The sequence below is a fragment of the Oryctolagus cuniculus genome, chromosome 13 (assembly GCF_051225735.1).
Source record: "Oryctolagus cuniculus isolate XC-2025 breed Fujian yellow rabbit chromosome 13, ASM5122573v1, whole genome shotgun sequence".
Classification (NCBI taxonomy): Eukaryota; Metazoa; Chordata; class Mammalia; order Lagomorpha; family Leporidae; genus Oryctolagus; species Oryctolagus cuniculus.
The window spans coordinates 1,615,132-1,639,796 of NC_142879.1; the positions used below are offsets into that span (position 1 = coordinate 1,615,132).

General features: G+C 58.1%; 1 protein-coding gene across 7 annotated transcripts in view; it reads left to right on the forward strand.

The window, feature by feature from the left end:
* The window catches only part of RGL1 (ral guanine nucleotide dissociation stimulator like 1), a 192,632-nt gene that overhangs the window by 90,734 nt on the left and 77,233 nt on the right, over positions 1-24,665 (forward strand). For 5 of the 7 annotated variants that reach the window (XM_070055004.2, XM_089311967.1, XM_070055002.2 and 2 more), the window contains one exon: positions 18,535-18,645. The exons of 1 other annotated variant lie outside the window; for it this stretch is intronic. In XM_070055004.2, coding sequence (XP_069911105.2) covers positions 18,535-18,645 — 111 coding nt within the window. Of the gene's footprint in view, positions 1-17,893; positions 18,097-18,534; positions 18,646-24,665 lie in introns of those variants that run through there. One more of the 7 variants, XM_070055005.2, reaches the window with a different exon arrangement.

The following is a 24,665-nucleotide window of genomic DNA, read 5'->3' on the forward strand; positions in this document are numbered from 1 at the left end:
GCCCAGAGAGCAGCCCTGGGAACGGGAAGGCACCGAGGACGCATTGTGAGTGCAGCTGTCGATCCCGGCAGTGTGCGGGCTGTTGGTCCCCAGCACAGATGCCGGCACATGTGCCAAGAGAGAAAATACACTTTTGAAAGTGTGTGATGTTTGGAGTCAGAGGCCTTGGGCTTGAGGGCTGTCCAGCACTTGTGTGTCTGTCTCGGCCCGTGGGTTTCGTGGGTTGTGAGGGGAGGACAGGGACCCTCTGGGTGATCGTGAGGACTGTGAGAGGAGCGGAACACGCTGGTGGTGGCCATGCCAATTCTTCATGCCTGCGTGTGGGTGATGACGGTACTGCTCCCTGCCCAGCCAAGCGAGCCAGACCTCAGACACGCTCCTGTGCACCGAGGCACGTGGGCCGTCCACGTGGCTCAGGGAACACTGTGGCCAGAGTGCCCGAGCAGCGCCATGGCACCTGTGCTGGGTTGTGTGGCCAGGCTGGGCCACCTGCTCTGTGGTGGTGGCTTCCCATCTGATGTCGGGCCAGGGCCAGCACCATCCCCTCTGCCTGGACTGCTGTCACCTTCCCGACCACTGGACACTGTCACACTGCAGGCTCCCCTGTGCCTTCGTGGGGCTGACCCCTCCAACGAGGGATCCTGGTGCCTGGTCTTGCTGGGGACCACACTCGGTGTCTCCGAGCTGAGGAATGATGAGGCCTTGCCCCCGAGCCGTGCTGGACCCCGCAGTGTGCTGGGATGCCCTTCAAGAGGGGTCTCGAACCCTGCCTTGTTCCTGTCACAGGGCTGTCTGGGTTTTCCGCATCTTCTTGGTTTAATCTTGGCAGGCTGTGTGTATCCAGGAGTTTGCCAGTTTCTGTGAGGTTTTCCCATTTGTTAGTGTGGGATTGTTCATAGTATTTCTTGGGATCCTTTGTGTTTCTGTGGTGTCGGTTGTAATTGTATGGTATCTTTTTTAATCTCTTAGTTATTCGAGTGTTTTCTATTTTCTTTTTGCCTTTGTTAGTCTGGCTTAAGATTTGTCTGTTTTAGTTTTTTTTCTTTTTTTCTTTTTTAAGTCTTGATTTTTTTTTTTTTGGTTTTAATTTTATTTGTTTCTGTTCTGATCCTTATTATTTCTCACCTAATGCTTTTTTTGGGAGTTTGGTTTGTTCTTGATTTTCTGAGTCCTTGTGCTGCAATATTTAAATCATTTGTTTGAGATCTTTCACTGCTATAAATTTCCTTTTTTTTTTTTTTTTTTTTTTTTTTTTTGACAGGCAGAGTGGACACTGAGAGAGAGAGACAGAGAGAAAGGTCTTCCTTTTGCCGTTGGATCACCCTCCAATGGCCGCCGCTGCAGCCGGCGCACCGCGCTGATCCGATGGCAGGAGCCAGGATCCAGGTGCTTTTCCTGGTCTCCCATGGGGTGCAGGGCCCAAGCACCTGGGCCATCCTCCACTGCACTCCCTGGCCATAGCAGAGAGCTGGCCTGGAAGAGGGGCAACCGGGACAGAATCCGGCGCCCCAACCGGGACTAGAACCCGGTGTGCCGGCGCCGCAAGGTGGAGGATTAGCCTATTGAGCCACGGCGCCAGCTCTTAAATTTCCTTCTTAATGCTGCTTTTGCCGTATCCCACAGCTTTTGGTATGTTGTGTTTTCATTATTATTTGTTTAAAGAAAGTTTTTGATTTCCTTTTTTAAAAAATATTTATTTATTTGAAAGGCAGAGTTACAGATGGAGGGGGAGAGAGAAAGGTCTTTCCTCTACTGGTTTACTCCTCAAATGGTCACAACAGCTGGAGCTGAGCTGACCCAAAGCCAGGATCTAGGAACTTCCTTGGGGTCTCCCGCGTGGATGCAGGGACCCCAGTGCCTGGGCCATCTGTTGCCTTCCCAGGCCATCAGTAGAGAGCGGGATTGGAAGAGGAGCAGTGGGGTCACCATCCGGGGCTCAGTGGGATGCTGGCACCACAGGCGGAGGCTTGGCCACGACACCACAGCGCAGGCCCTTGCTTTCCTTTGTATAACTGTAGCGATTCATGATCACTTGGGAGCCTGATGTTTAATGTCCATTTATTTGTAATTTTTTTTTCTTGTTGATTTCTAGCTTTATGCCTTTGTGGTCTGAGAAGATACATAGTCTACTTTTAGTTTTTCAAAATTTGCTGAGACTTGATTTTTGGCCCCATATATGGTCCATTGTAGAGAACATTGTAGAGTGTGTATTCTGTAGAGAATGTTCCGTGCGCCAGTGAGAAGAGTGTGTATTCCATAGAGAACGTTCCGTGTGCCAGTGAGAAGAGTAGAGTGTGTATTCCGTAGAGAATGTTCCGTGTGCCAGTGAGAAGAGTGTGTATTCCGTAGAGAATGTTCCGTGTGCCAGTGAGAAGAGTGTGTATTCCGTAGAGAATGTTCCGTGTGCCAGTGAGAAGAGTAGAGTGTGTATTCCGTAGAGAATGTTCCGTGTGCCAGTGAGAAGAGTGTGTATTCCGTAGAGAATGTTCCGTGTGCCAGTGAGAAGAGTAGAGTGTGTATTCCGTAGAGAATGTTCCGTGTGCCAGTGAGAAGAGTGTGTATTCCGTAGAGAATGTTCCGTGTGCCAGTGAGAAGAGTGTGTATTCCGTAGAGAACGTTCCATGTGCTGAAAAGAGTACGTATTCTGTAGCTGTCAAGTGCAGTGCCCTTTGTGAGTTGCAGGCCCACTGGCTCACTAGTATGGTTCAGCTCTTCTGTCTCTGTTGACTTTTTGTCTGCTGGGCGATTTGTCCATTGAGGACAGTTGGGTGTTGAAGTCCCCTTGTTGTTGTGTAGGAATCTGTCTCTCCCTTTACGTCTGATGCTACTTGTTTTATGTATTTGGATGGTCTGGTGTTGTGTGCATATATACTTCTGACTGCTGTGTCTTCTTGCAGGATCGATCCTCTTATCATAGAATGTCCTTCTTTGTGTCTTACAGTTTCTGGCTAAGGTCTGTTTTATCTGATATGAGCATAGCCACTCTGGCCCACTTTTGGCTTCCATTTGCGTTGTGTGTCTTTCTCCAGCCCTTCACTTTCCGCCCGTGCTGTGGAGGGAGTGTCTTGTAGGCAGCATGTGGCTGGGTCTTGTTTTGTTCTCCGTTCAGCTGACAGGTGCGTTTTGACTGGGAACACAGTCTATTTGCATTCAGGATTAGTAGTGACAAGCTCTGGCGGCTGTCATTTTGCTGGGCGCTTGCTGACCGTTTCTTTGTCCTCTCTCACTTGTCTGTGTTTTGCTTTCTGTCATGAGCTTGGATTCCTTTCTCTTTCTGGTCGTGGATTGCTTCCTGCCGTGTGTTACTTCTACACGGGACTCCCTTCAGGGCTGTCTCAGTTTTTGTCTGTCTTGGAAGTGCTTAATTTCTCCTTCACTTCTCAAGAAAGCTCCGCTGGGTGCAGTGTTACTGACGGGAAATGGTCAGTTGAGCCCCACAGTCTGAGACTGTTCCACCGCTGGTCACGACGGGGGTGGCAGGTGGCAGGGAAATGTTCGCCTAGCCTCCTGGCTCTCCGGGCAGGCGTGACGGCCTTGCCAGCTCCAGCAGCCCTCCTGTCTGCTGCTCTGCTGGCACCCACAGCAGTCATCTGTGTCCTGTTGCAGCAGAGCGACCCGGGGAAGATGGTCAGAGAAGCCCTTAGCACACCCAGGCTTGCCCGGAACTGCATCGCCAGATTTCAAGAGCTTGGGGCCATCTTCCAGCTTCTTACAGCGTGGCGACCAGTCCTCCCTTCAGCTCAGCAGATGTGCAGGCGGTGTGAGCGTGTGAAGGGGCAGCGCAGGGCGGGGCCGGCTGATGCTGGCCGGGGTGGCTGAGGATGACCTGCGCAGTGAAGCCAGCTGCACTCACTGCTGGGCCGTTTGTCTTCCCAGTAGCGTCGCCATGGGGTCGTCTTTGAGAGACGCGCTCCTGACACTGAAGCCCACGTTGTCCCCAGGAAGAGCCGCACTCAGAGCCTCGCAGCGCATTTCAGCTGGACTGAGGTGGCCGCCGGGCAGGTGCAGGAACACCAGTCTGTGCTCAGCTGTGGCTTTGTGGACTTCCCGTAGGGGCAGGCGTGAGCCTTGTCGGCTGGACCAGCGAGCCGGGGCTCCAGCACTGTGTGTTTGCTGGCATGGCCGTCTTTGCAGGCGACTTTGCTCCCTGAGCCAAGGCGTGTTTCCAGTGGGCTCCAGCATGTTGTCACTGTCCCCACCAGACTGGCAGAAGCGCCGCTGTGTCAGGCTGTAGCCGCTTTTCGTGGAGGTGCTGGTGCCTTGACGGCTTGCCTGTGTCACTCACGCTGGCTGTTTGGCGGCTCAGTGCGCATGTGGGCCAGGAGGGCGAGCTCAGGGACCTGCCCGTCTCAGGACACCAGTGACAGCGGTCAGGACTGCACGGTGGGCCTGAGCCGTGCCTGCAGCTGTGTGTGTGATGCAGACTCTGTGTCCTGCTGCTCAGGTGTCCGTGGGGCAGAAACACCTGTGGGATTAGGTGGGTGGAGACTCTCGGCTCCTCCGGGCCGGCTCGCTGGAGGAGCCCTGGCCTGGCTCAGCAGCCTCCTCCCTCAGTCTTCCGTGTTCTGCCCTCAGACGGCTGGGTGGGGTGGAGTCGCCCAAGTCTGCGTGTCCACGGGCGATGGTGATGTGAGCACGTCTTTTCTTTTCCCGGGTCGGGCTCGATTCAGTGCTGGTTTTTACCACACCTGGGTGCTGGCAGCAAAGTCATTGTGAAGATGCTGTAGTATGTTTTGTATGAGTGGTTTTTGTAAATCGCTTACTGTGCCTAATTTATAACCCAAACGTTCACATAGGTGTGTGTGTGGCGTTCGGCACCGTCCACGGCGTCAGTCACCCCTGGGGGGTCCTGAACCTCTCCTCTCATGTGGGACCCCCTGCACTCAAGAAGAGGAGCGCTCTGGTTCACGTTCGGGGCCCAGGGAAGACGTGCTGCCCCAGCCCGCCTGGCTGTGCGCTGGGCTGTCCTGGGACTTGGGTACCTGTCATCTCCCAGAGCCCTGGGCCTGCCCTCCCCCCCCCCCCGTCCCGGTTCCTCTGCCCCACTGCACTCCCCGCCCCGCCCCTGTCCCGGTTCCTCTGCCCCACTGCACTCTCCCCCCAATCCAGGTTCCTCTGCCCCACTGCACTCTCCACCCCCCACCCCCATCCAGGTTCCTCTGCCCCACTGCACTCTCCCCCCCCATCCAGGTTCCTCTGCCCCACTGCACTCTCACCCCCCCACCCCCATCCAGGTTCCTCTGCCCCACTGCACTCTCACCCCCCCACCCCCGTCCAGGTTCCTCTGCCCCACTGCACTCTCCACCCCCCCATCCCGGTTTCTCTGCCCCACTGCACTCTCCCCCCACCCGCCCCCGTCCAGGTTCCTCTGCCCCACTGCACTCTCCCCCTCCCCCACGCCTCCCTCCGGGCCCTCCCACTCAGCCTGCCTCCTCTTTCATTATCTTCTCTGGGAGGTCTTCCCTGAACCCCCAGGGTAGCCCAGGCACCTGGACCAGAGTGCTCTGCGTTTCTCCCGCTGATCCCTGAGCTCCGTGAGGCAGGGGCCGTGCCGCCCTGCTCAAAGTCCGTTGTGCTGTGCTGGCAGCTTGCCACGTCCCGTGGGCAGCCACAGTGGCAGACAGGCCACGCGAGCACAGCCTCAGCTCAGGTCCATCAGAGGAGTATTTCAGACAGGATGGCTTGCTTACCTGTCTGGATTTTTCTCCTACTTAACTGGCATTTTCACTTGCATTTGGACGCAAATTTATGACAACTTACAGGAAGGATTCTGTTTCTCAGGAAAGCAGCAGCAAGCTGCAGGGTTCTCGTGGCTTGCCCGGTGCTCACTCTGCCTCCACGCCTCCTGCAGACGTCGGCCTCTTGCTGCGCTGGTGGGGAGTGAGGCTGGCTGACTCTAATGCAGCGAACTCCATGGCTTGCAGTATCGGAGCCCGTGGCTCCAGGTCAGTGACGGCCGCCCGGCGGGTGGGAGGACGCCCCCCAGTCCAGGTGGGGCCAGGCTCAGGCTTTCTAACAGGGCCCCCTGGGAAATGCCTCCCCCCTTCAAGGGCAGTTCCCAGCTGGGCAAGACCCCGCTCCCACCCTGGCCAACCCTGTGCCCTGGGGCCAGCACATGAGTGGTCCTCTCAGGTCGGGAGGACCTTGCCCGAAGCCTGGACTGGGCACGGTGCCCTGGACTGAGGTGTGTGGCCACCCTGGCCATGTGGGAGCACTCCCGCACACAGCGCGTCCCGGCCGGTTCAGGGAGAGCATTCCTGCGCACCGTTCCCTGGCCATGCGGGAGCACTCCCGCACACAGTGTGTCCCGGCCGGTTCAGGGAGAGCATTCCTGCGCTCTGTTCCCTGGCCATGTGGGAGCACTCCCGCACACAGTGTGTCCCGGCCGGTTCAGGGAGAGCATTCCTGCACACCGTTCCCTGGCCATGCGGGAGCACTCCCGCACACAGTGTGTCCCGGCTGGTTCAGGAAGTGCATTCCTGCGCTCTGTTCCCTGGCCATGCGGGAGCACTCCCGCACACAGCGCGTCCCGGCCGGTTCAGGGAGAACATTCCTGCGCTCTGTTCCCTGGCCATGCGGGAGCACTCCCGCACACAGCGCGTCCCGGCCGGTTCAGGGAGAACATTCCTGCGCTCTGTTCCCTGGCCATGCGGGAGCACTCCCGCACACAGCGCGTCCCGGCCGGTTCAGGGAGAACATTCCTGCGCTCTGTTCCCTGGCCATGGGGGAGCACTCCCGCACACAGCGCGTCCCAGCCGGTTCAGGGAGAACATTCCTGCGCTCTGTTCCCTGGCCATGTGGGAGCACTCCCGCACACAGCGCATCCCGGCCGGTTCAGGGAGAGCATTCCTGCACACCATTCCCTGGAAATGTGGGAGCACTCCCACACACAGCGCGTGCTGGCCGGTTCAGGGAGAGCATTCCTGCGCTCTGTTCCCTGGCCATGTGGGAGCACTCCCGCACACAGCGCGTCCTGGCCGGTTCAGGGAGTGCATTCCTGCGCTCTGTTCCTTGGCCATGTGGGAGCACTCCCGCACACAGCGCGTCCCGGCCGGTTCAGGGAGAACATTCCTGCGCTCTGTTCCCTGGCCATGGGGGAGCACTCCCGCACACAGCGTGTCCCAGCCGGTTCAGGGAGAACATTCCTGCGCTCTGTTCCCTGGCCATGTGGGAGCACTCCCGCACACAGCGCATCCCGGCCGGTTCAGGGAGAGCATTCCTGCACACCATTCCCTGGCCATGTGGGAGCACTCCCACACACAGCGCGTCCCGGCCGGTTCAAGGAGAGCATTCCTGCGCTCTGTTCCCTGGCCATGTGGGAGCACTCCCACACACAGTGCATCCGGCCGGTTCAGGGAGAACATTCCTGCGCTCTGTTCCCTGGCCATGTGGGAGCACTCCCGCACACAGCGCGTCCCGGCCGGTTCAGGGAGAGCATTCCTGCGCACCGTTCCCTGGCCATGCGGGAGCACTCCCGCACACAGTGTGTCCCGGCCGGTTCAGGGAGAGCATTCCTGCGCTCTGTTCCCTGGCCATGCGGGAGCACTCCCGCACACAGTGTGTCCCGGCTGGTTCAGGAAGTGCATTCCTGTGCTCTGTTCCCTGGCCATGCGGGAGCACTCCCGCACACAGCGCGTCCCGGCCGGTTCAGGGAGAACATTCCTGCGCTCTGTTCCCTGGCCATGCGGGAGCACTCCCGCACACATGCGTCCCGGCCGGTTCAGGGAGTGCATTCCTGCGCTCTGTTCCCTGGCCATGTGGGAGCACTCCCGCACACAGCGCGTCCCGGCCGGTTCAAGGAGAGCATTCCTGCGCTCTGTTCCCTGGCCATGTGGGAGCACTCCCGCACACATGCGTCCCGGCCGGTTCAGGGAGAGCATTCCTGCACACCGTTCCCTGGCCATGTGGGAGCACTCCCACACACATGCGTCCCGGCCGGTTCAGGGAGAGCATTCCTGCGCTCCGTTCCTGGGCTGCTCAGCTCTGTGGAGATGGTGCCACTTGGCTGTGAGGCTGCCAGAGTTCACCTTTGTGAACTTCCTCTGCACTGCTTGCAGGGCCTCCTGTGGGTTACTCTGGAGAGAAGTCAATAGGTTTTGTGACTGAGGTTTGAGAGGAAGGCCAGCCTGCTCTGTCGGTTCTCCCCTCCCATGGCATGCACACAGACACACACGCATGGCAACACGTCACACACAGACACAATAGTACAGATGTGTGAACATGCCACAGCAGACTCACACATGACAACATGGCGTAGGCATGCACACATGCACACAGCACAGACGTGCACGCACGTTCCTGGGGTCTGGCAGAGTTGTGTGCCTCTTTCTAGAGCAGCAGCTCTGCACTGGTCTGGAGGAAGCTGAAGGAGCCAAGGCCACTGCCCCCCCCCAGACTAAAGCTCAGGAGCCAAGGCCGCTGTCCCCCCCCAGACTGAAGCTGAAGGAGCCAAGGCCACTGTCCCCCCCCCAGACTAAAGCTGAAGGAGCCAAGGCCACTGTTCCCCCCCCCCCAGACTAAAGCTGAAGGAGCCAAGGCCACTGCCCCCCCCCCCCAGACTGAAGCTGAAGGAGCCAAGGCCACTGCCCCCCCAGACTAAAGCTGAAGGAACCAAGGCCACTGCCCCCCCCCGACTAAAGCTGAAGGAGCCAAGGCCACTGTCCCCCCCCCCCCCAGACTAAAGCTGAAGGAGCCAAGGCCACTGTCCCCCCCCCCAGACTAAAGCTGAAGGAGCCAAGGCCACTGCCCCCCCCAGACTGAAGCTGAAGGAGCCAAGACCACTGCCCCCCCCCCCCCGACTAAAACTGAAGGAGCCAAGGCTACTGTCCCCACCCCGACTAAAACTGAAGGAGCCAAGGCCACTGTCCCCCCCCCCGACTAAAACTGAAGGAGCCAAGGCCACTGTTCCTCCCCCCAGACTGAAGCTGAAGGAGCCAAGACTACCGCCCCCTCCAGACTGAAGCTGAAGGATCCAAGGCTACTGCCCCCCCCCCCAGACTGAAGCTGAAGGAGCCAAGGCTACTGTTCCTCCCCTCCCTGCCCCCGCCCCAGACTAAACCCGTTTCCTTCTGTGGCCCTCACTGCGGGTCTCAGAGAAAACAGGGTCCCTTTGGGCCACGCTAGGTGGCTCCTCCAGTTTCACGGGAAGTAGCGGAAGCAGAGACCTGTCTGACTCCTGGCTGTCTTGCCGGTTAAAGCCGCGGCCCCGCCGATCCCCGTCCAGGGCTGCCTCCCTGGGCGCTGAGAAGTGCTCTTGTGCTCTGTGGGGACCGTGTGCGTAGTTCCCACATGGGCAGTGCTCTGATGAATTTTGCTAAAGTTAAATTTCTATTCCATGTGTTTTCCTTTTCTTTCCACCTTCTCAGAAGCTCTCCTTTGAGGCAGAAACTTTCCATTCTTGGTTTCATCCAAAAGACACATATTTCTGGGAAAACACCGCATTTGAGCTGTTCAGCAGTTCTGGTGTTACGTAACTGACCACGCCAGCCTTTCAATTAACTCTGGTTACATTTTATTGAGCGGTGTCTTGGGCTAGAATGACTGGTGACAAGTTGTCAGACCTCGTGCTGAGCGCCAGGCAGGCCCTGTGAGGAGGAGGGGCGGCCCTGCCTCTTCCCCTGCTGATCCTTGTTTTGTCTTCAGTGAGGGTGCCGTGGGAGGCTGTGTGCTGCCTTAGCATTTATCGATTACCCACGCACTGTGTGCCAGGCCCTGTGAGACGAAATGGACATGGGGAAACCCCGCCTCCCGGTGCTCACGTGCACTGACTCAGTCACACAGGTACAGACGAAATCACAGCCGTGATGGAGCACAGCGCAGGACGGGCATTAACCCTGCTTGGAGAGGGAGGAGGCTGGGACGGCGGGACAGGGAGAGCGCACTCGCTGGAGGCTCTGCAGCAAGAGGGGCGGGGGCTTCTGGAGTGCAGAGGGCGCAGGCGCAGGGGAGTGGGAGGACGCTGGGGAGGCCGCTGCAGGCCAGCAACCTCAAAAGGACTTAGACTTTTTAAAAATGGATGTATTTGAGAAGGGGAGAGAGAAAGGACGCACGCGCCCACCTGCTGGGGCTGCACCAGGGCCAGAGCCGGGAGCGGGGACCGGGTCTCCAGTGCAGGTGGCAGGGACCCACATACCTGAGCCATTGTTGCCGCCTTCCAGGGTCTGCACGGGGAAGCCAGAATCAGGTGTGGGAACCCGCCGTCCAACCCGGGCACTCTGAAGTGGGACACGAGCCTCCTGCCCTGGCTAAGCCCCTCTCCAGACTTAGGCTGTCCTCTTCAGCAGTTCAGATTGGGAGGAGATAGCATGGTGCTTTGAAGGAGGGGGCATCTGGGCAGCACTTCTCTGCCACGACGCAGTAAGTTGCTTCCTGAACAGCCTCTGGGGCTCAGGATCCTGGCTGCCACCTCCGTGCCATGAAGTCTTGGCTTCAGTCTGCAAAGTCTCGAGTTGCTCAAGTTATAAATTATGGCTGATTGTTGACGCAGCTCCCGTAGCTGCTGCAGCTCTTTGGACCAGCACGTAGTAGTAGACAGCACTGGGTGTTAACCTTGGTGCCGGTTGCTGGGCTGAGGGCTTGACGTGGGTTGTCTCGATGAGCCCTGCCACGAGCCAGTGAGGTGTCCAGGCCGCGAGGTTTGGCCCGTCCCACTGAAGAGGGAATTGCAGGTGGAGGGCTCAGCTGGTGGCTCTGACGCCATCTTGGCCACCGGGGAAGGCAGTTCCAGAGGCTCTGTGCTTTCAGCACCGTTGTGGGAAGAGGAGGTTTCTCCACACTGGAAACAGAAATGGTTTGGCTCACAGCCCAGCAGCTCCTCCCAGAACCCTGGTCAAAGCCCTGCACGGCGTCGTGCCGCCCGCGCCTCATCCTACAGGTGTTTTATTATGGAGCGTGGAGCACGCCTTGTGTCTGGGCCAGCTGCTGCCTGTTTTGATCTTGTTAACCACGCGGACAGATTTCTAGCTGTGTGTCCTTTTTTCTTCTACAGAAATCTCTAATTAGGCGGGGCAGTAATGCTCATTAGGTGCTGTTGCACACAGCAGTCCGGTGCCCAGCTTCCTTCCCAGGACGGCTGAGAACCCCCGGCAGCCGTGAGCCAGAGCTGCAGAAGCGGCCGTCCTGGCCGCGTCCCGAGCCTTTGCTGGGGCCTGCTGAGTGTCTCCTGCGTGGCTCCTCTGCCTGTGGTAGGTCTGTCTGCCACTGGCTTGGGTTTGCCGTCCCAACTAGGAGAACCTGGTACCGGCATTGAGAAACTTTAAGTCCTCTCTGACTTTCCTTCTGTGACAACTAATACAGTCACGCCAGCCTCAACACAGAAGCAAGTGTCTGCTGCCCAGGGAGTGTCTGCAGTCTGCAGGGCTGTTCATCTTTAACCCAGCATGGCTTACACGCTGCCCTGTGCGAAGCAAGGGTGAAAGTCCAAGCAGGAGCAGGTGACAGGGCCGACCCGAGCCAGCCGTAGCAGGGGCCTCTCTTTACGCAGAGCTTAGCTGGTGAGCAGCACAGCCCGTGGGCTGGACAGACGGCAAAGGACATTCTCAGGGAGGGCGCTGCACTAGGCGGCCTGCATTTTGGCAACACTTTGATATCGTTGTGTGAAAGAATCAAGAAGTAACAGATTTACTTGCTTCTGTTCTGCCCTGAAGTTTTCAAGGGACCTACAGATAGCTGAAGGCCCAGTGTGTGATGAAAATGTTGCAGATGGCTGTGCCCATCTCATTCAGAAGTCCACTCCCAGTGAGTGGGGAAGGTTCCGATGAGTCCTGGGGTGGCTGTGGGCAGGTCGGGGCCACGCGGGTGTGGACGGAGTCCTGACCTGGCCCTCTGTCTTCACGTGGGAGTGACTGTCATCACGGCTCTCCTCCCAGCCATCCCAGACTCCGCTTCCCACCAGCCCCTGTGGCATTGCCATCTTCCAGACCTTCCCAGAAAGTGGCTTTACTCGGGTGGGATTGACACGTGCAGCTTGTGCGTGTTTACTGTTTGTAAGTTGGTGGTTCAGAGATGTGTACACACCAGGCAGCAGCGCCGCCATCAAGGCCTGACCCCCGTCGCCTCCCGCAGCTTCTTCCCCGCGCATTACCGTGGCTGTGAAGTGTGCGTGTGCGAGGGCCCGGCCTCCTGGAGGCCTCCTGCTGGTGTCGTGCAGCCCTCGGCTCTATTCGCCTGCCTTGGGCCCACGTGCAGGGGCGAGCACATGGTGTCTGCTGTGTCTGGGTGACTGCACCCGGCGTGCTCTTCTGCAGGTCCAGGCGTCCTTTGTAGAGGTCCAGTCGCACTCGGTGGTGTGCGCAGACCACGTGTATCCATTCGGCCGGCGATGGGCGTTCGCGCCGTGTCCCGTCTCGGCTGTGGTGAGTGAGGCCGTGACGGACGCGGGAGTGCAGGGGTCTCTCTGAGATGATTGCAGTTCTCCGGAACGTGCACCAGATGGATTTCTGGATCACACGGGGGTTCTCTCAGTTTTTGAGGGACTGCCGTGTCCTGTCGAGGCTGCACTGGGCAGCCTCCTGAGGTTGCGTCCTCACGTCCTGACCCGTGTCAGCTGTGTTTCCTACAGCGGCCGCCCTAGCAGCTGTGGTTTGGTGGTTGTCAGCTGTGTTTCCCTGAGACTTAGCTGTGTTGAGCATCTTTCCATACCTCTTGGGCGGTTGTATGTTTTCTTTGGAAAAAGTGTCTATTTAGGTCCTTTGCCCATTTTTAAAAGTCATGCTTTGGATATTAACCTCTTATCTGATATGTAGCTTGTAAAACAAGTACTTAACCTTTTTCCAAGTCCACTGTGTGCTGCTTGCGTTGTCCTAACTTTGTGTCACAATCTGTCACCCAGGCAGAAGACTGCAGACCGGAAGCAGTAGCCACATACATCGGGGACGGAAGCAGCTGCCTTCTATCCCTGCCTCTGGCGTTCCGAGCCCTGCCCTTGGGTCCTCCCCGGGTGGGTGTGAGAAGACGAGCAGACGCAGGCTGCGAGCTGTGGGTCTGACTCAGGCTGGCAGATCATCGAGAATGGGGGTGAAACTTAGGGATCAAAAGTGTTGCCCTTCACCCGGGAACTTAAGAATGACTCCCTGTCACCCTGTGGGCATCAGTACATTCCGTCACCACCCCAATGCTGTTTCACTTCTTGCCACCAGAGAGGTAGGACAAAACCTCCAAAATCTTAGTGTCACAGGGGCCAATGAGTGCAAGGATGACAAAACAAACCATATAATCTCCACTTTCAAAAACAGATTTACTTATTTGAAAGCAGAGAGAGAGAGATAGAGAGAGAGATCTCCATCCACTGGTTCACTCTCCAAATGGCCACAACAGCTGAGGCTGGGCGAGGCGGAAGCCGGGAGCTGGGAGCTCTATCCGGGTCTCCTGTGCGGGTGCAGGGTCCGAGCTCTTGGCCGGTGGTCCGCTGCTTTCCCAGGCCGTCAGCAGGGCGCTGGGTCATGTTTCCACTGGCGTGTAGACTCCCTTGAAGGATCTGCACAGCAGCTGCCCGCGTCTGCTCTTCACTGGCTGTGGTGAAGTCAAAGTCCTTCCCCTCCCATTTGCTGCTCTTGTCTACTTCTCTCCTCTTTGTGTTACAGTCTAGGACTTCTGCCAGTGCAACACGGAATTATTCCCAGCAACAGGTACTAGGGTGGAGTTGTCAGGTACTTGCCAGCACAGTGTCGGCCAGGTCATCTCCCAGAACTGCATGGCCACTCTCTGCTCCTGGGATACCTTGCAGAGGCGCGAGTGTGTGGTGCTGGCCTTCTTTAACTTAGTGTGGTGTCCTCAAGGGGTGCCTGTGTGGGTCCCCTTGATTCTGTTGTAGGGACATGCCGCGGTTTATGCCTGTGGATGGGCAGTTGGAAGGCTCCCACGTGCTGGTTTGTGAATTAGGCTGCAGTGAACGTGGGTGTGCAGTGTGCAGGCGCCTCTCTGAGCTCTGGATTGACATTCTCTTGGTCAGTACCAGGCTTGGGACTGCTGGGTTGGGTGGTGGCTCTTTTGTTTTCTATGAGGGACTTCCTCCCTGCTCTCCACAGTGGCTACAGCATTCACTTCCCCACCAACAGCACAGAAGGGTTCCACTTGCTCTGCGTCATCGCCAACTTGGGTTTTTATCTGTATTGTTCAAAGGATGGCCGTCCTGGCGGTGTCCGGCGATCTCACTGGGGGCTTTGACCTGTGCTGCCCTGATGGTTTATGGTGCGGAATGTCTCTTCATACAGCTCTTGGCCATTTGTGTGTCTTCTTTGAAAAACTATCTATTCAGTTCCTTTGCCCAAGTTTTTGAGATTTACTTATTTAATGTCAGAATTAGAGGGGGGGAGGGGGAGAGGGGGAGAGGGAGGGAGGGAGAGAGAGAGAGAGAGAAAGAAAGAGAAAGAGAAAGAGAAAGAGAGAAAGAAATCTTCCAGCTACTGGTTCACTCTCCAGATGGCCACAATGACCAGGGCTGGGCCACGCCAAAGCCCCAGGAGCTTCATCCAGGTCTCCCACAAGTATGCGGGCCTTCTGCTGCTGCTTTTCCCAGAGGGCTGGGTCAGAAGCAGAGCAGCCAGGACAGGAACTGGCGGCCGTACCCACTACACCACGACGCCAGCCCTTCCTGGCCTGTGTTTCCATTGGGTGATTTCTTTGGTTGTGTTTGTCCTTGCTGTTGAGCTCTGTATATATTTTGGATGCTAACCCCTTATTAGGTAGATCCCATGATTTACAAATATTTTCCCCCGTTGCACAGTGATTTCTGTCTTCGCTGTGTTTGTCTAATTTTGTTTTTGCTGCCTATGCTTTAATGTAATAGAAGTGCTTGCCAAGACCAGTGTTTTGGAGCTTCCCCGACATTTTACTCTAGGAGTTCTACAGTTTTGGGTCTTGGTTTAGGTCTGATCTGTCTTGAGTTCATCTTTCTGTGTGGTGTACAATAAGGGTTCACTTTCATTCTCCTGCCTGTGGAATCCACTTTTCCTACACCATCAGTTGAAAGCACTGTCTTTGCATTGGGTGTTCTTGGTGTGCAGTTTGACGGTTTTGAGTTTATTGATGGACTGTCTTTTTTTAATTAATTAATTTAAAAGAGTAAGAAAAAGAGAGAGAGAGCTCTTCTGTCTGCTGATTCACTCCCCAAATGGCTGCAACAGCCCAGGCTGGGTCAGGCTGGGCCAGGAGCCTCATCTGGGTCTCCGTGAGGGTGTAGGGACCAATGCACAGTGGCCATCTTGCCTGCTTTTCTCAGGCTCATCAGCAGGGAACTGGACTGGAAGTGGAGCCGCTGGGACACGAACCAGCAACCATTCGGGATGTAGCTTAAATCCGCTATATATCTATATATCTGTCTTTATGCCAACACCATACTGTTTTGATTACTCTAGCTTTGTACTATGTTTTGAAGCCATAGAAAGTGTGAGGCCTTCAGCTTCAATACTGCTTTGGCTATTTAGAGTTCTCGGTGTTTCCATATAAATTTTAGGATGATATTTTCTATTTATGTAAAAATGTGATTGGTATTTTGATAGAGATGTATTGACTTTGTAGAAGTTTTGGGTGTTATAGACAGTGAACATACTAAGTTATGTTACTAATTAGTAACTAAGTTACTAGTCTGTAAACATGGGATGTCTATTTGTGTCAACAAAAAAAACCTGTTAGAAGTAATAAATCCAGCGAAGCTGCAGATGTGAAAGTCAGCATCTGAAAATCAGTGCACTTCTCTACATGAGGATGCTTCGAAAAGTCTGTGGAACAGAATTAAAAGGTTATTTATTTTGGTGCAAGAAAATTTTGAGATCCGTACATATTTTTTTTCCACAGTATGCAATTTCCATGAGCTTCTTTAAGACTTTTTGTACAGTAACAACAATATGAAAATAAATTAAGAAAGTAATTCCATTTATAGTAGCTTCATAATGAATAAAATAGGAATAAACTTAAGAGACCAAAGACTTCTGTACTGAAAACTATAAGACATTGCTGATCTTTTTTTTCCAGCCCTCAAAGATTTCTTAATTTACTTGAAAGTCAGAGTTAGAGAGAGAGGAAGAGACAGAGGTCTCCATCTGCTGGCTCACTCCCCAGTGGCCGCAATGGCCAGGGCCGAGCTTGGCTGGAGCCAGGAGCCAGGAGCCAGGAGCCAGGAGCCAGGAGTTTCACCTGCGTCTTCCAAATGGGTGGCCGGGGCCCAAGCACTTGGGCCAACGTCTGCTGCTTTTCCTGGGCCGTTAGCGGGAGCGGGATTGGAGGAGGAGCAGCCGGGACAGAACCGGCTCCCACGAGGGACGCTGGCGTTGCAGGCCCGGCTTCACCCTTTGTGCCACAGCACCGGCCCTGTTGCCGATCTTTGGAGGGAACTTGAGCTGTGTTTGCAGGGCCACGGTGGGTTGCGGGTGGGCTGATCTGGTAAGCAGCTTCAAACTGGGTGGTTAGGGGCTGCCCCGTTTCTCCTTCCCGCCGATGGACTCTGCGGTGCAGGTGAGTGAGTACGAAGAGTGTGTGAGCTGAAGCGCTGGCCGCTGTCCTGCGGAGCCAGCTTCCTCCTCCTGCTCCTCAGAGTGGCATTCGTACAACCTGGCACACGTGCTAAGGGGTAGCCACACCAGTTCTTCTTGGAAAACTCTCGTTTTCATGTTCGACGAGAAGACATTTCAGCGTTCCCCACGTTGCCCGTGGACGTGACTTGTCAGAGTCTGAGCAAGCACAGCTGGGGGACGTCCAGGAACGGAGGAAGGGGCGTGGCCGCTGACCACGTGCCGGATGCTTGGCACCGTAGCCCAGCCCATCCTCCTAAGCTCTGGGGTAGACGTCTGTCCCGCTGCTCAGGAGGAAAGCCAGGCTTGGGGGAGTAGCAGCAGGCTCCCTCTTGCTCCGAGTCCGGAATTGAAGCGGGAGCCGCTGGCCTCAGAGCCGGCTCGCTTCTCTTCCCACAGCCGGTGGCCCGAGCCCCAGAGAAGGGACCAGAGTGTTTGCGTAGTTACGAGCCCTTGTGCCCGGGAAGGCTGCCTGGGAGGGGGCCTGAAGACAGGCTCCGAGTCCACAGTGGAAAATTCCCAGTCTCAGTAGCAGACGTCAGGGTGAAGGAGTGCTGGGGTTAATCTTGTGATGCTTAGGTCACAGGTCCCCTGGGGGTGGGGGCCTGGGGCCCTGCACGTCTGGACAAGCAGGGAGGAGGCCTCACCTGCTGGCCTGGCTCTGCGCTGCACCCGAGGGCCAGTCGCGAGCTGGCTCCTGTTGCCTTCAGCTGTAGCAGGAGCCACTTCCGCGCCCTGTGGGCTGCGCTGCAGGAGGTGGCTTTGCTCCCAGAAAGTCACCCAGAGCCAGCCTCATGGCCTTGCAGTCTCCTACCAGTCGGCCCCTCAAGGTGATTAGAAATTCACTGGTGGGTAGGACCGAGACCGGGCGTGGAGCTTGGCGGGGGCCAGGCGTTTTGGCCTTGTCGTCTGCGGTCCCTTGCTGTCAGTTTAGCAAATGCTGTGTTCGTGTCGCCTTTTTTTGTTGCTGTGGGCAGGACTTTTCTGGACGGCGGGGGACGCTGCTGTAGCCTGCAGCTGGCACCACCGCACCAGCCGTGGTGAGGGTGTGGAGGGAAGGCCGACAGGCTGCGGCGCGGACACAGCATCGGGGGTGGACGCCGTGCTCTGGGGTCACTGCCCAGCCTCGCCGCGTTCACCAGCGATGCATGGCCAGGAGAGGAGAGCGTTGCCTCCACCTGCCGCGGAGGGAGGCCAGCACGCGGCCTGTGTACCCACCCTGGCCCCTCTCTACGCGCGCCCGCGGCCGTCGGGGAGCCTGGGAGCCAGGGCGGATGGGCCCGGGCCAGGCCTCAGCGCCAGCGCTGGCGTGGGCGTCTCCTGCGCACGCGGCGCGGCCGGTTCGTGGGGGTTAGCAGCCGCGCGCCCGCGCCCGCTCGCTCCAGCCTGGAGCTGACATCACGGAGGCGCGAGCGGGGAGGAGTCTGCCCGGCTCCCTTTGTGGCCGCGCAGCGCGGGGCGGACGGCGGCGCAGAGCGGGCGGGATCCGGACCGGACGACGCTGTGGTGGCCGCAGCGCGGGGCGCGTCATGCGGGACCCTCGGCCGGGAGCGACCCCCCGAGAATGCGACTGCCCTGGCCGAATAAGATGGTAAAGGGGGCGGGCGAGGGCTGGCTGCTGCTGCCTGGCTCCACTCCCGCGCCAGGCGCCCCCGGGGCGGGAGGGAGCTGCTGCGGGCGCGGGGTCCAGCGGGGGCGGGGGTCCCGGGGGTCTTCCGCAGCCGCGGGAACGGAGCTTGCTCCGTGGCTGAGGCGTGGAGAGCCGCTCAGACTTTTCTGCTGATCAGTGACTTTCCCTCTGCTCAAGTTTAAAAGTTGATCAGGACGGAGACACAGTTCCTTAATGGGGCAAAGCAAGCTTTTTAAAAACCCGCAGGATACGTGGCCCGGGACAGCGGCGCTGGCAGGGGCCGGGTCGGGCGATGCCCCCCCCCTCGCAACGTCTGTCCGCCAGCCAGTCCTTGCCTTCGGGGCGGCCTCAGAGACCGAGGTTGGCAGAAGGAAAATCCTTTCTTTCTGTTTCTCCTAGAGCTCGACTCAGGACTGGGGCGAAGAGGTAGAGGAAGGAGCTGTTTACCACGTCACTCTCAAGAAAGTCCAAATCCAACAGGCTGCCCACAAAGGGGCGCGGTGGCTGGGGGTGAGTACCCGCCGGGGCCCCTGCCCGGGACTCCGGGCGGCTCTCCTCCGCGGCTCCTAAGCTCTGTTTTTGTGTTTGCTGTTTTCCAAAGTGTCTTCCCCGGCTTTGTCAATCATTTAGAATCTCTTAGAAGCGACTAGAGGTCTGGAAAGCAGATGAGGGGTGGACGGGCAGAGTCTGGCGTGGGGAGCAGCGCCAGGGCAGCACCTGCCTCTCCCTGCCCCACACCCCTCCTCCCGGAGCAGCCCCTTGCTCAGCGGCCCCTCCAGCTTCCTCCGTGACCTCTTCTCTGAGGGGCCACCAGGCTTGGCCAGTGCTGGACAAGTGGTGGCCTCTGGGAAGACACCGTTGTAGTGGTGTCTTCCCACCGAGACACTCATCTCGGGAAGCGGGCAGCTTGGCAACAGGCTCACCATGGGGCCAGTGCGGACATGAGCGGGGGCAGGGAGGGGGCGCCGTGGGGCCGGCCTGGGTGCCGTCGGGGGAGCCTCTTGCCGTCGGCACTGGCGTTGAGTTTCAGGAAATTCAGACGTGCAGCGTGAGGCAGGGCCGGAAACAGAGCTGCCCGGGGCCGGGGTGGGTGTGCGTCCCGGGGAGCTTCCGGCCAGAGGGCCCGCGGCCGCTGTCCCGGGCCGGGGGTCTGCTGACACGGACATCCTTCTGCTTCCCTCTGCTTCCCCAGCTGGCAGCTCAGGCCTTGCCCGTGCTCGGGCCATGGGCCGGGAGGTCCTCAGTGCTGTGGGCAGGGGTGCGTTTCCATCAGGCTCCGGACAGCCTCCTGTATCAGACAGGTGGCCGTGGCCTCGCCTCTGCCTCGCCAGCAGACCTGAGGGAAGGAAGCAGAAGTAGGCTTCTGACGAGTCATCGCTTTGTGTTTGGTTGGGATGTGGTGTGGATGTGGTTTGGCTCTTTGGCTCTGGCAGGGCGACGCTCAGATTGCGAGCTGGAGTCGGAAGAGCCCATGAGCCGGGCGTTGCTCGGCCGCAGGTCCTGTGTTTGGTCAGACATGGCAGCCGGAGTGAGTCCTGGGGCTGCTAAGTTTTCCCCGCGGTAGCCTGTGCCCGGGGCCTGCTCCTCTCCTGTCCCCTCCCCGTGCCCTCACACCAGGAAGAACTTAGCGCACTGCACTCTGGATTTCACAGTCAGCGGAGATGCCTTGCACGCCCGGCTTGTGGCTGCCGCCAAGGCCCTCAGATCCCCTCCTCCCACGCTGTGGGTTCTCCTGGCCTCAGCGTTCCATTGGGAAACTCTGTGTTTGTCCTTGGAAACTCCAGGCTTCTTCAGATGGACCCAGCCAGGAGCCCTGGTCATAGCAAATCTTTCTCTCTGGGGCCTGTGGCTTCCCATGTCTTCCTGCATTCCAGGGCGCTCCGCAGGGAGCCGCGGGGCAGCCATTGTAGGGTTAACTGGAGACTGAGGCGAGGGGGGGTGAGGGGCCTTGGATGGCAGTGTTGGTGCTGCCTTCTCCAGTCCAGAGAGACCACAGCACGGCGGGGAAGCGGCAGGGCCCAGGTGTGCACCCGCACGGACGGCCTCATGCTGTCGACAGCAGCCCAGGGGCTCGGGGTTTGTGGAGTGGGAGAGAGCGTTGCTGAAAGGGGCAGAGACGCTCGCTGGCGAGGCTGAGTGCCGCTTGCTGCCCCTTCCTCATGCTGAGTGCTCCCCGCCCCTTCCTCAGGCTGAGTGCTCAGCTGAGCTGCGGACAGAGGGGTGTGTCGTCAGATGCAGAGTGTCTTACTGATAGACTCCCCGTTTGGGAGTGTGCTGAGACCCGTGCCAGGCTGTGTGTGTGGGACGGCGGGCAGAACTGCACCCCACGGCCCAGGCGTTCACTCTGCAAGCCCGGAGGCCGAGGCAGCTCCTGCTTCCGGCTGCTGAGGTCTCCAGTGCAGTCCAGGTTCAGCGCTGGGAAGAGCAGAACAGTTGCTCATCCTCAGGTGGCAGAAGGTGTAGCCCAAACAGTTAGGGCTCATTCCCTTTGTTTGTTTCTTACATTTTACGTGGAGTTGATATTTTGAAGTCAAACCCGGTGTCTCTGGTTATAAAATACAGCGCCGGGTAAGCCCAGGCCGGCCTCTCTGTGCGTGCAGTGCCGGTCCTGCCCACTACAGCGAGGTGTCCACTGGCAACTGGGAAAAACCAAATATTATTGAAACTCTTTAATAAATGATTTATTTGAGTGGCAGAGAGAGGGAGGGGAGGGAGAGGGAGAAGGGTGTCTTCTGTCTGCTGCCTTGCTCCCCGGATGGCCACAATAACCTGGGCTGGTCTAGGCCAAAGCAAGGAGCCCGGCTCTGTCCGCGTCTCCCACGTGGACGCAGGCTCTCAAGCACTTGGGCCGTCTTCTGCTGCTTTCCCCGGCCATTGGCAGGGAGCTGATGGGAAGTGGGGCAGCTGGACTTGAACCAGGGCTCTGACACCGAATGCTGGTGCTGCAGGCCACTGTTGAACCTGCTGCTCTGTAACGCCTGTCTTTGTTAGTGAATTTCTGACCCCTTTTTCCCTTTAAAATCTTAAGTTTAGATAATTTTACCCAATTACAGTTTTCAAAGAAAAATGACTCTCTGTCATAGAATCATAAAATCTTAGTATTGGAAGAGAAACTAACTTCATTTCATATCCATCCCCTTAACTTGTAGTGGCTGGTGGGTTTGGGAACAAGCGGTGAGAACCGCCTGTTTGTCTGTGGCCCAGCTCTGAGGCCGCACATTGACAGGGATGGGTAGAGTGAGTAAGGAGAGCAGAGTCCGGTGCCTCCTTCTAGGGCAGGGGCTCCAGGGGCAGAGGACTACGGTCCCCTCTTAGCAGTGGGGCCAGAGTGTGAAAGCCACGGCCGCGGGGCCAGGAGGACCCTGTCGGCCTGAGATGGGCTGGAGGAGAGGACGTTGGTCTCACAGGTGGGATCACAGGCCGTGCCTTCCCTCCGGGCACTTGGTGGCCCTGCCCACCGTATCCCTGGGTAATCAGAACCTTACGGTGAGGCATTGCATGTTAGACTATGCAGCGCGCACAAGGAAAGCACTTAGACTGCTACCAGGAGTAAGCATTTTGTTTTGTAAACCAAGCAGGGAAAGTGGTGGTTGCAGAGGCGATGCTTTGAAGTGTGGCCTCGCGGTGCCCAGCCCGTCCGGCGTCTGGGGTTGCTTCAGGTTCTCTGGAGCCGGGGGAAGCTGGTGGTTTGGGTCAGAGTGTGCGGATCACTCGAACACAGCCAGCATGACCCCTTGCTGTGGCTGCATGTCTGTCTCTTCCTGCGATTCTGTGACAGGCACCCGAGGAAGCCCTGTTGAAGGCAGCCCCCTGCCCACCCCCCGGAGTCTCCAGAGTGCAGGGTGGGCAGCCACTCTGTGTGCTCAGGGACTTGCAGGCAAGGCGGAGAAGAGAGTTGTGCCACTGCCGTGTGTTTGCTCCTCATTTTGTTTTTAAAGGTTTATTTTTATGTGCTTGAAAAGCAGAGTTACAGAGAGAGATGGAGCAACAGAGAGAGAGAGAGAGAGAGAGAGAGAGGGAACGATCTTCCATCTACTGCTTCATGCCCCATTTGGGCACAACAGCCTGGGCTGGGCCAGACTGAAGCCAGGAGTCAGGAGCTTCCTCCAGGTCTCCCACGTGGATGCAGGGGCCCAAGGACTTGGGTGATTCTCTGCTGTTCTCCCAGGCCATAGCAGAGAGCGTTTTTGGAAGAGGAGCAGCCAGTACTTGCACCGGCGCCCAAATGGGATGCCGCAGGTGACAGCTTAACCCACCGCACCACAGTACCAGCTCCACGTTTGCTCCTTTACCTGTGTCGTTCCCACTGGTGTTTCTGGCTAACCCTCGGAGCGACGCCTGTGAGTTTCGGTGGGGGCGGCTGGGTTCCTCCGAGCGACCTCTCTGTCACTCGGCTCTTGCCTCTCACCGTGGCCGTGGTGGTGCTTGGGGTGGCTGTTTCCTTCGCTCTCCCAGACGCGTGGCCGTTAGCCGTCGGAGTCTCAGCCGGTGCTCCCGTTCGCTGGGTGTCTCCTCTGTGGAGAATCTGCACTTGTCTCCTGCTGCTGTGCCTGCAGGAGTGAGGCTGCTGCATCCCCTCCGGTGCGAGTGCAGGTGGCGTGAAGCCCGCTCTCTGCCTCGCGCCTGCGACTGACCGCTGGCGATGGAGTGGGCACCCACAAACAGTTTGTCTCTAACACAAGGACGTCTGGTGTGTGCAGGCAGAAATGGAGGGGTGGAGATGGACACGGCGGGGGGGGGGGGGGCGTGCGTCCCAGGCGCGCTGGGGCTCAGCAGCGTGAGGCTGCTCTGCGAAGCTCGGGGAGAGCTGGCGTCCGGCCTCAAAGGACACACGGCTTAGCCCGGCTCACGGGGACCACAGCCGCCGGGCCTGGCCCGGTCTTTCTCGTCTGTGCGGCCTCCATGGGAGACGGTGCCCCGGCTCTCCCTCTTTAGGGTGTTGCCAGCAGGAGCCCCCCACCCCCGGCGTGGGGTGAGGCAGCCGAGGTTGGCGTCAGGAGCCTGCACTTTGGAGCTCCCCTCTGCTGACTGGAGCTGCTGGGGCGTGAGCTGCCGGCAGCTCGCCAAGCCTGGGCCCCTCTCCTGTGAAGCGGGGTGATGCCTGCGATAGGGGGCCTGGCCTGAGCCCCCAGGGTGCTCCCCTGCTGCACCCTGGTGCCTGGGGCCTGTGGAGCTCCATCTTGATTAAGACAGGGTCAGAAAGCTTGTAAGACAGGCTCTGCCAGCAGGTCCCACCCTGCACTCTGAGGGCGCGATGGTCGCAGCAGGGCTCCATGCCCCGGGTCGGTGGCAGTGGCCCAGGGGCCGCTCACACGCGTGCCTGCAGTTTTCTGAAGTTAACTGTTGCTGTTCTTATTTTTGTGCTTTCTAGGAAAACTTAGCACTGAACAGTAGGCCATGTTCTGTCTTAGCATTTGGTGGAAAAGTGGGAAGGGAGGAAGCAATTTGTCTAAAAATTTTGCTGGTTTCTCTCAGTGAGTGTTGGCATGTCAGCCTGTTGTACTGCCACTGTAAGCATTAAGTCCTGGCTAGCCCCCGTGGGAAGGCTTTGTCCATCTTCCGGATCCTTGTCTGGGGAGGGGGGTGATGTGGGAGGCTGGGAGTGAGTGCAGAGGGACTCTGTGGTGTGTAGCTCGTTGACTGCACCCAGGACGCCCCGCTGCCGGCACATGTGTGTCTCCTCCTTCCTCCAGGCTGTCTTCCCTGTGTTCTTTGCTTCCCGTGTGCAGGTTCCCAGCGATGTCTCCCTGGCTGGCCCTGCCGTCACCTCCCATTTTCCGGGGTGTGGGGAGCGCACAGGAGGCTTCCCTCTGGTGTGGTTGTGTGGAAACAGCCGCAGCTCCTGGGGTTCTCCAGAGTGTCCCCCGCACGAAGCTCTCTGTGTGCTTCGGAGACGAGGGTTGAAGTCAGTGCTCGGGGACTGGACGGTGCTCCCAGCCTCCCAGAGCTGCTGGTGGTCAGCTCTTGGTGTGGCGCCAAATCTCCATGCGGGTCCTAGTGCCAGAGGCGAGGCTGAGGCCTGCGGGCCCGGCGGACCTCGGAGATGCCGGCTCCAAGATGGCTCCGCGCCCGCCGCTCCTGGGACTTTGCCTCCGCAGCAGGAACCCAGTTCTGAGATCTGTTTTCCTCTCTGCACTTGCATATTACAGCTGCTTCCTTCTTTCCATTTCTCCTGGGTGAGTTCCTTGTTTTGTTCCTCTTCCTTCCTGTCCTTCTCTGGGATTAAAAATAGTCGGCGGGGTCTGACCTTCCTTCCATCCACGTGAGACCCCTCCCCCAGCACTTGGAGCCCTTCCGGCTCACTCAGCCTCCAACTCCATCCGCCTGCACCTCCTGATGCCTTGGGGCTCACTACTCAGAGCTGGGCCCTTGCAGCCTGAGCCGTGACCAAGGTGGGCCCAGTGCAGACACACCGGGCTCCCGCAGCTCACGTGTGCTGCCCGCCACACGTGCAGTGCAGACACGCCGGGCTCCCGCAGCTCACGTGTGCTGCCCGCCACACGTGCAGTGCAGACACGCCGGGCTCCCGC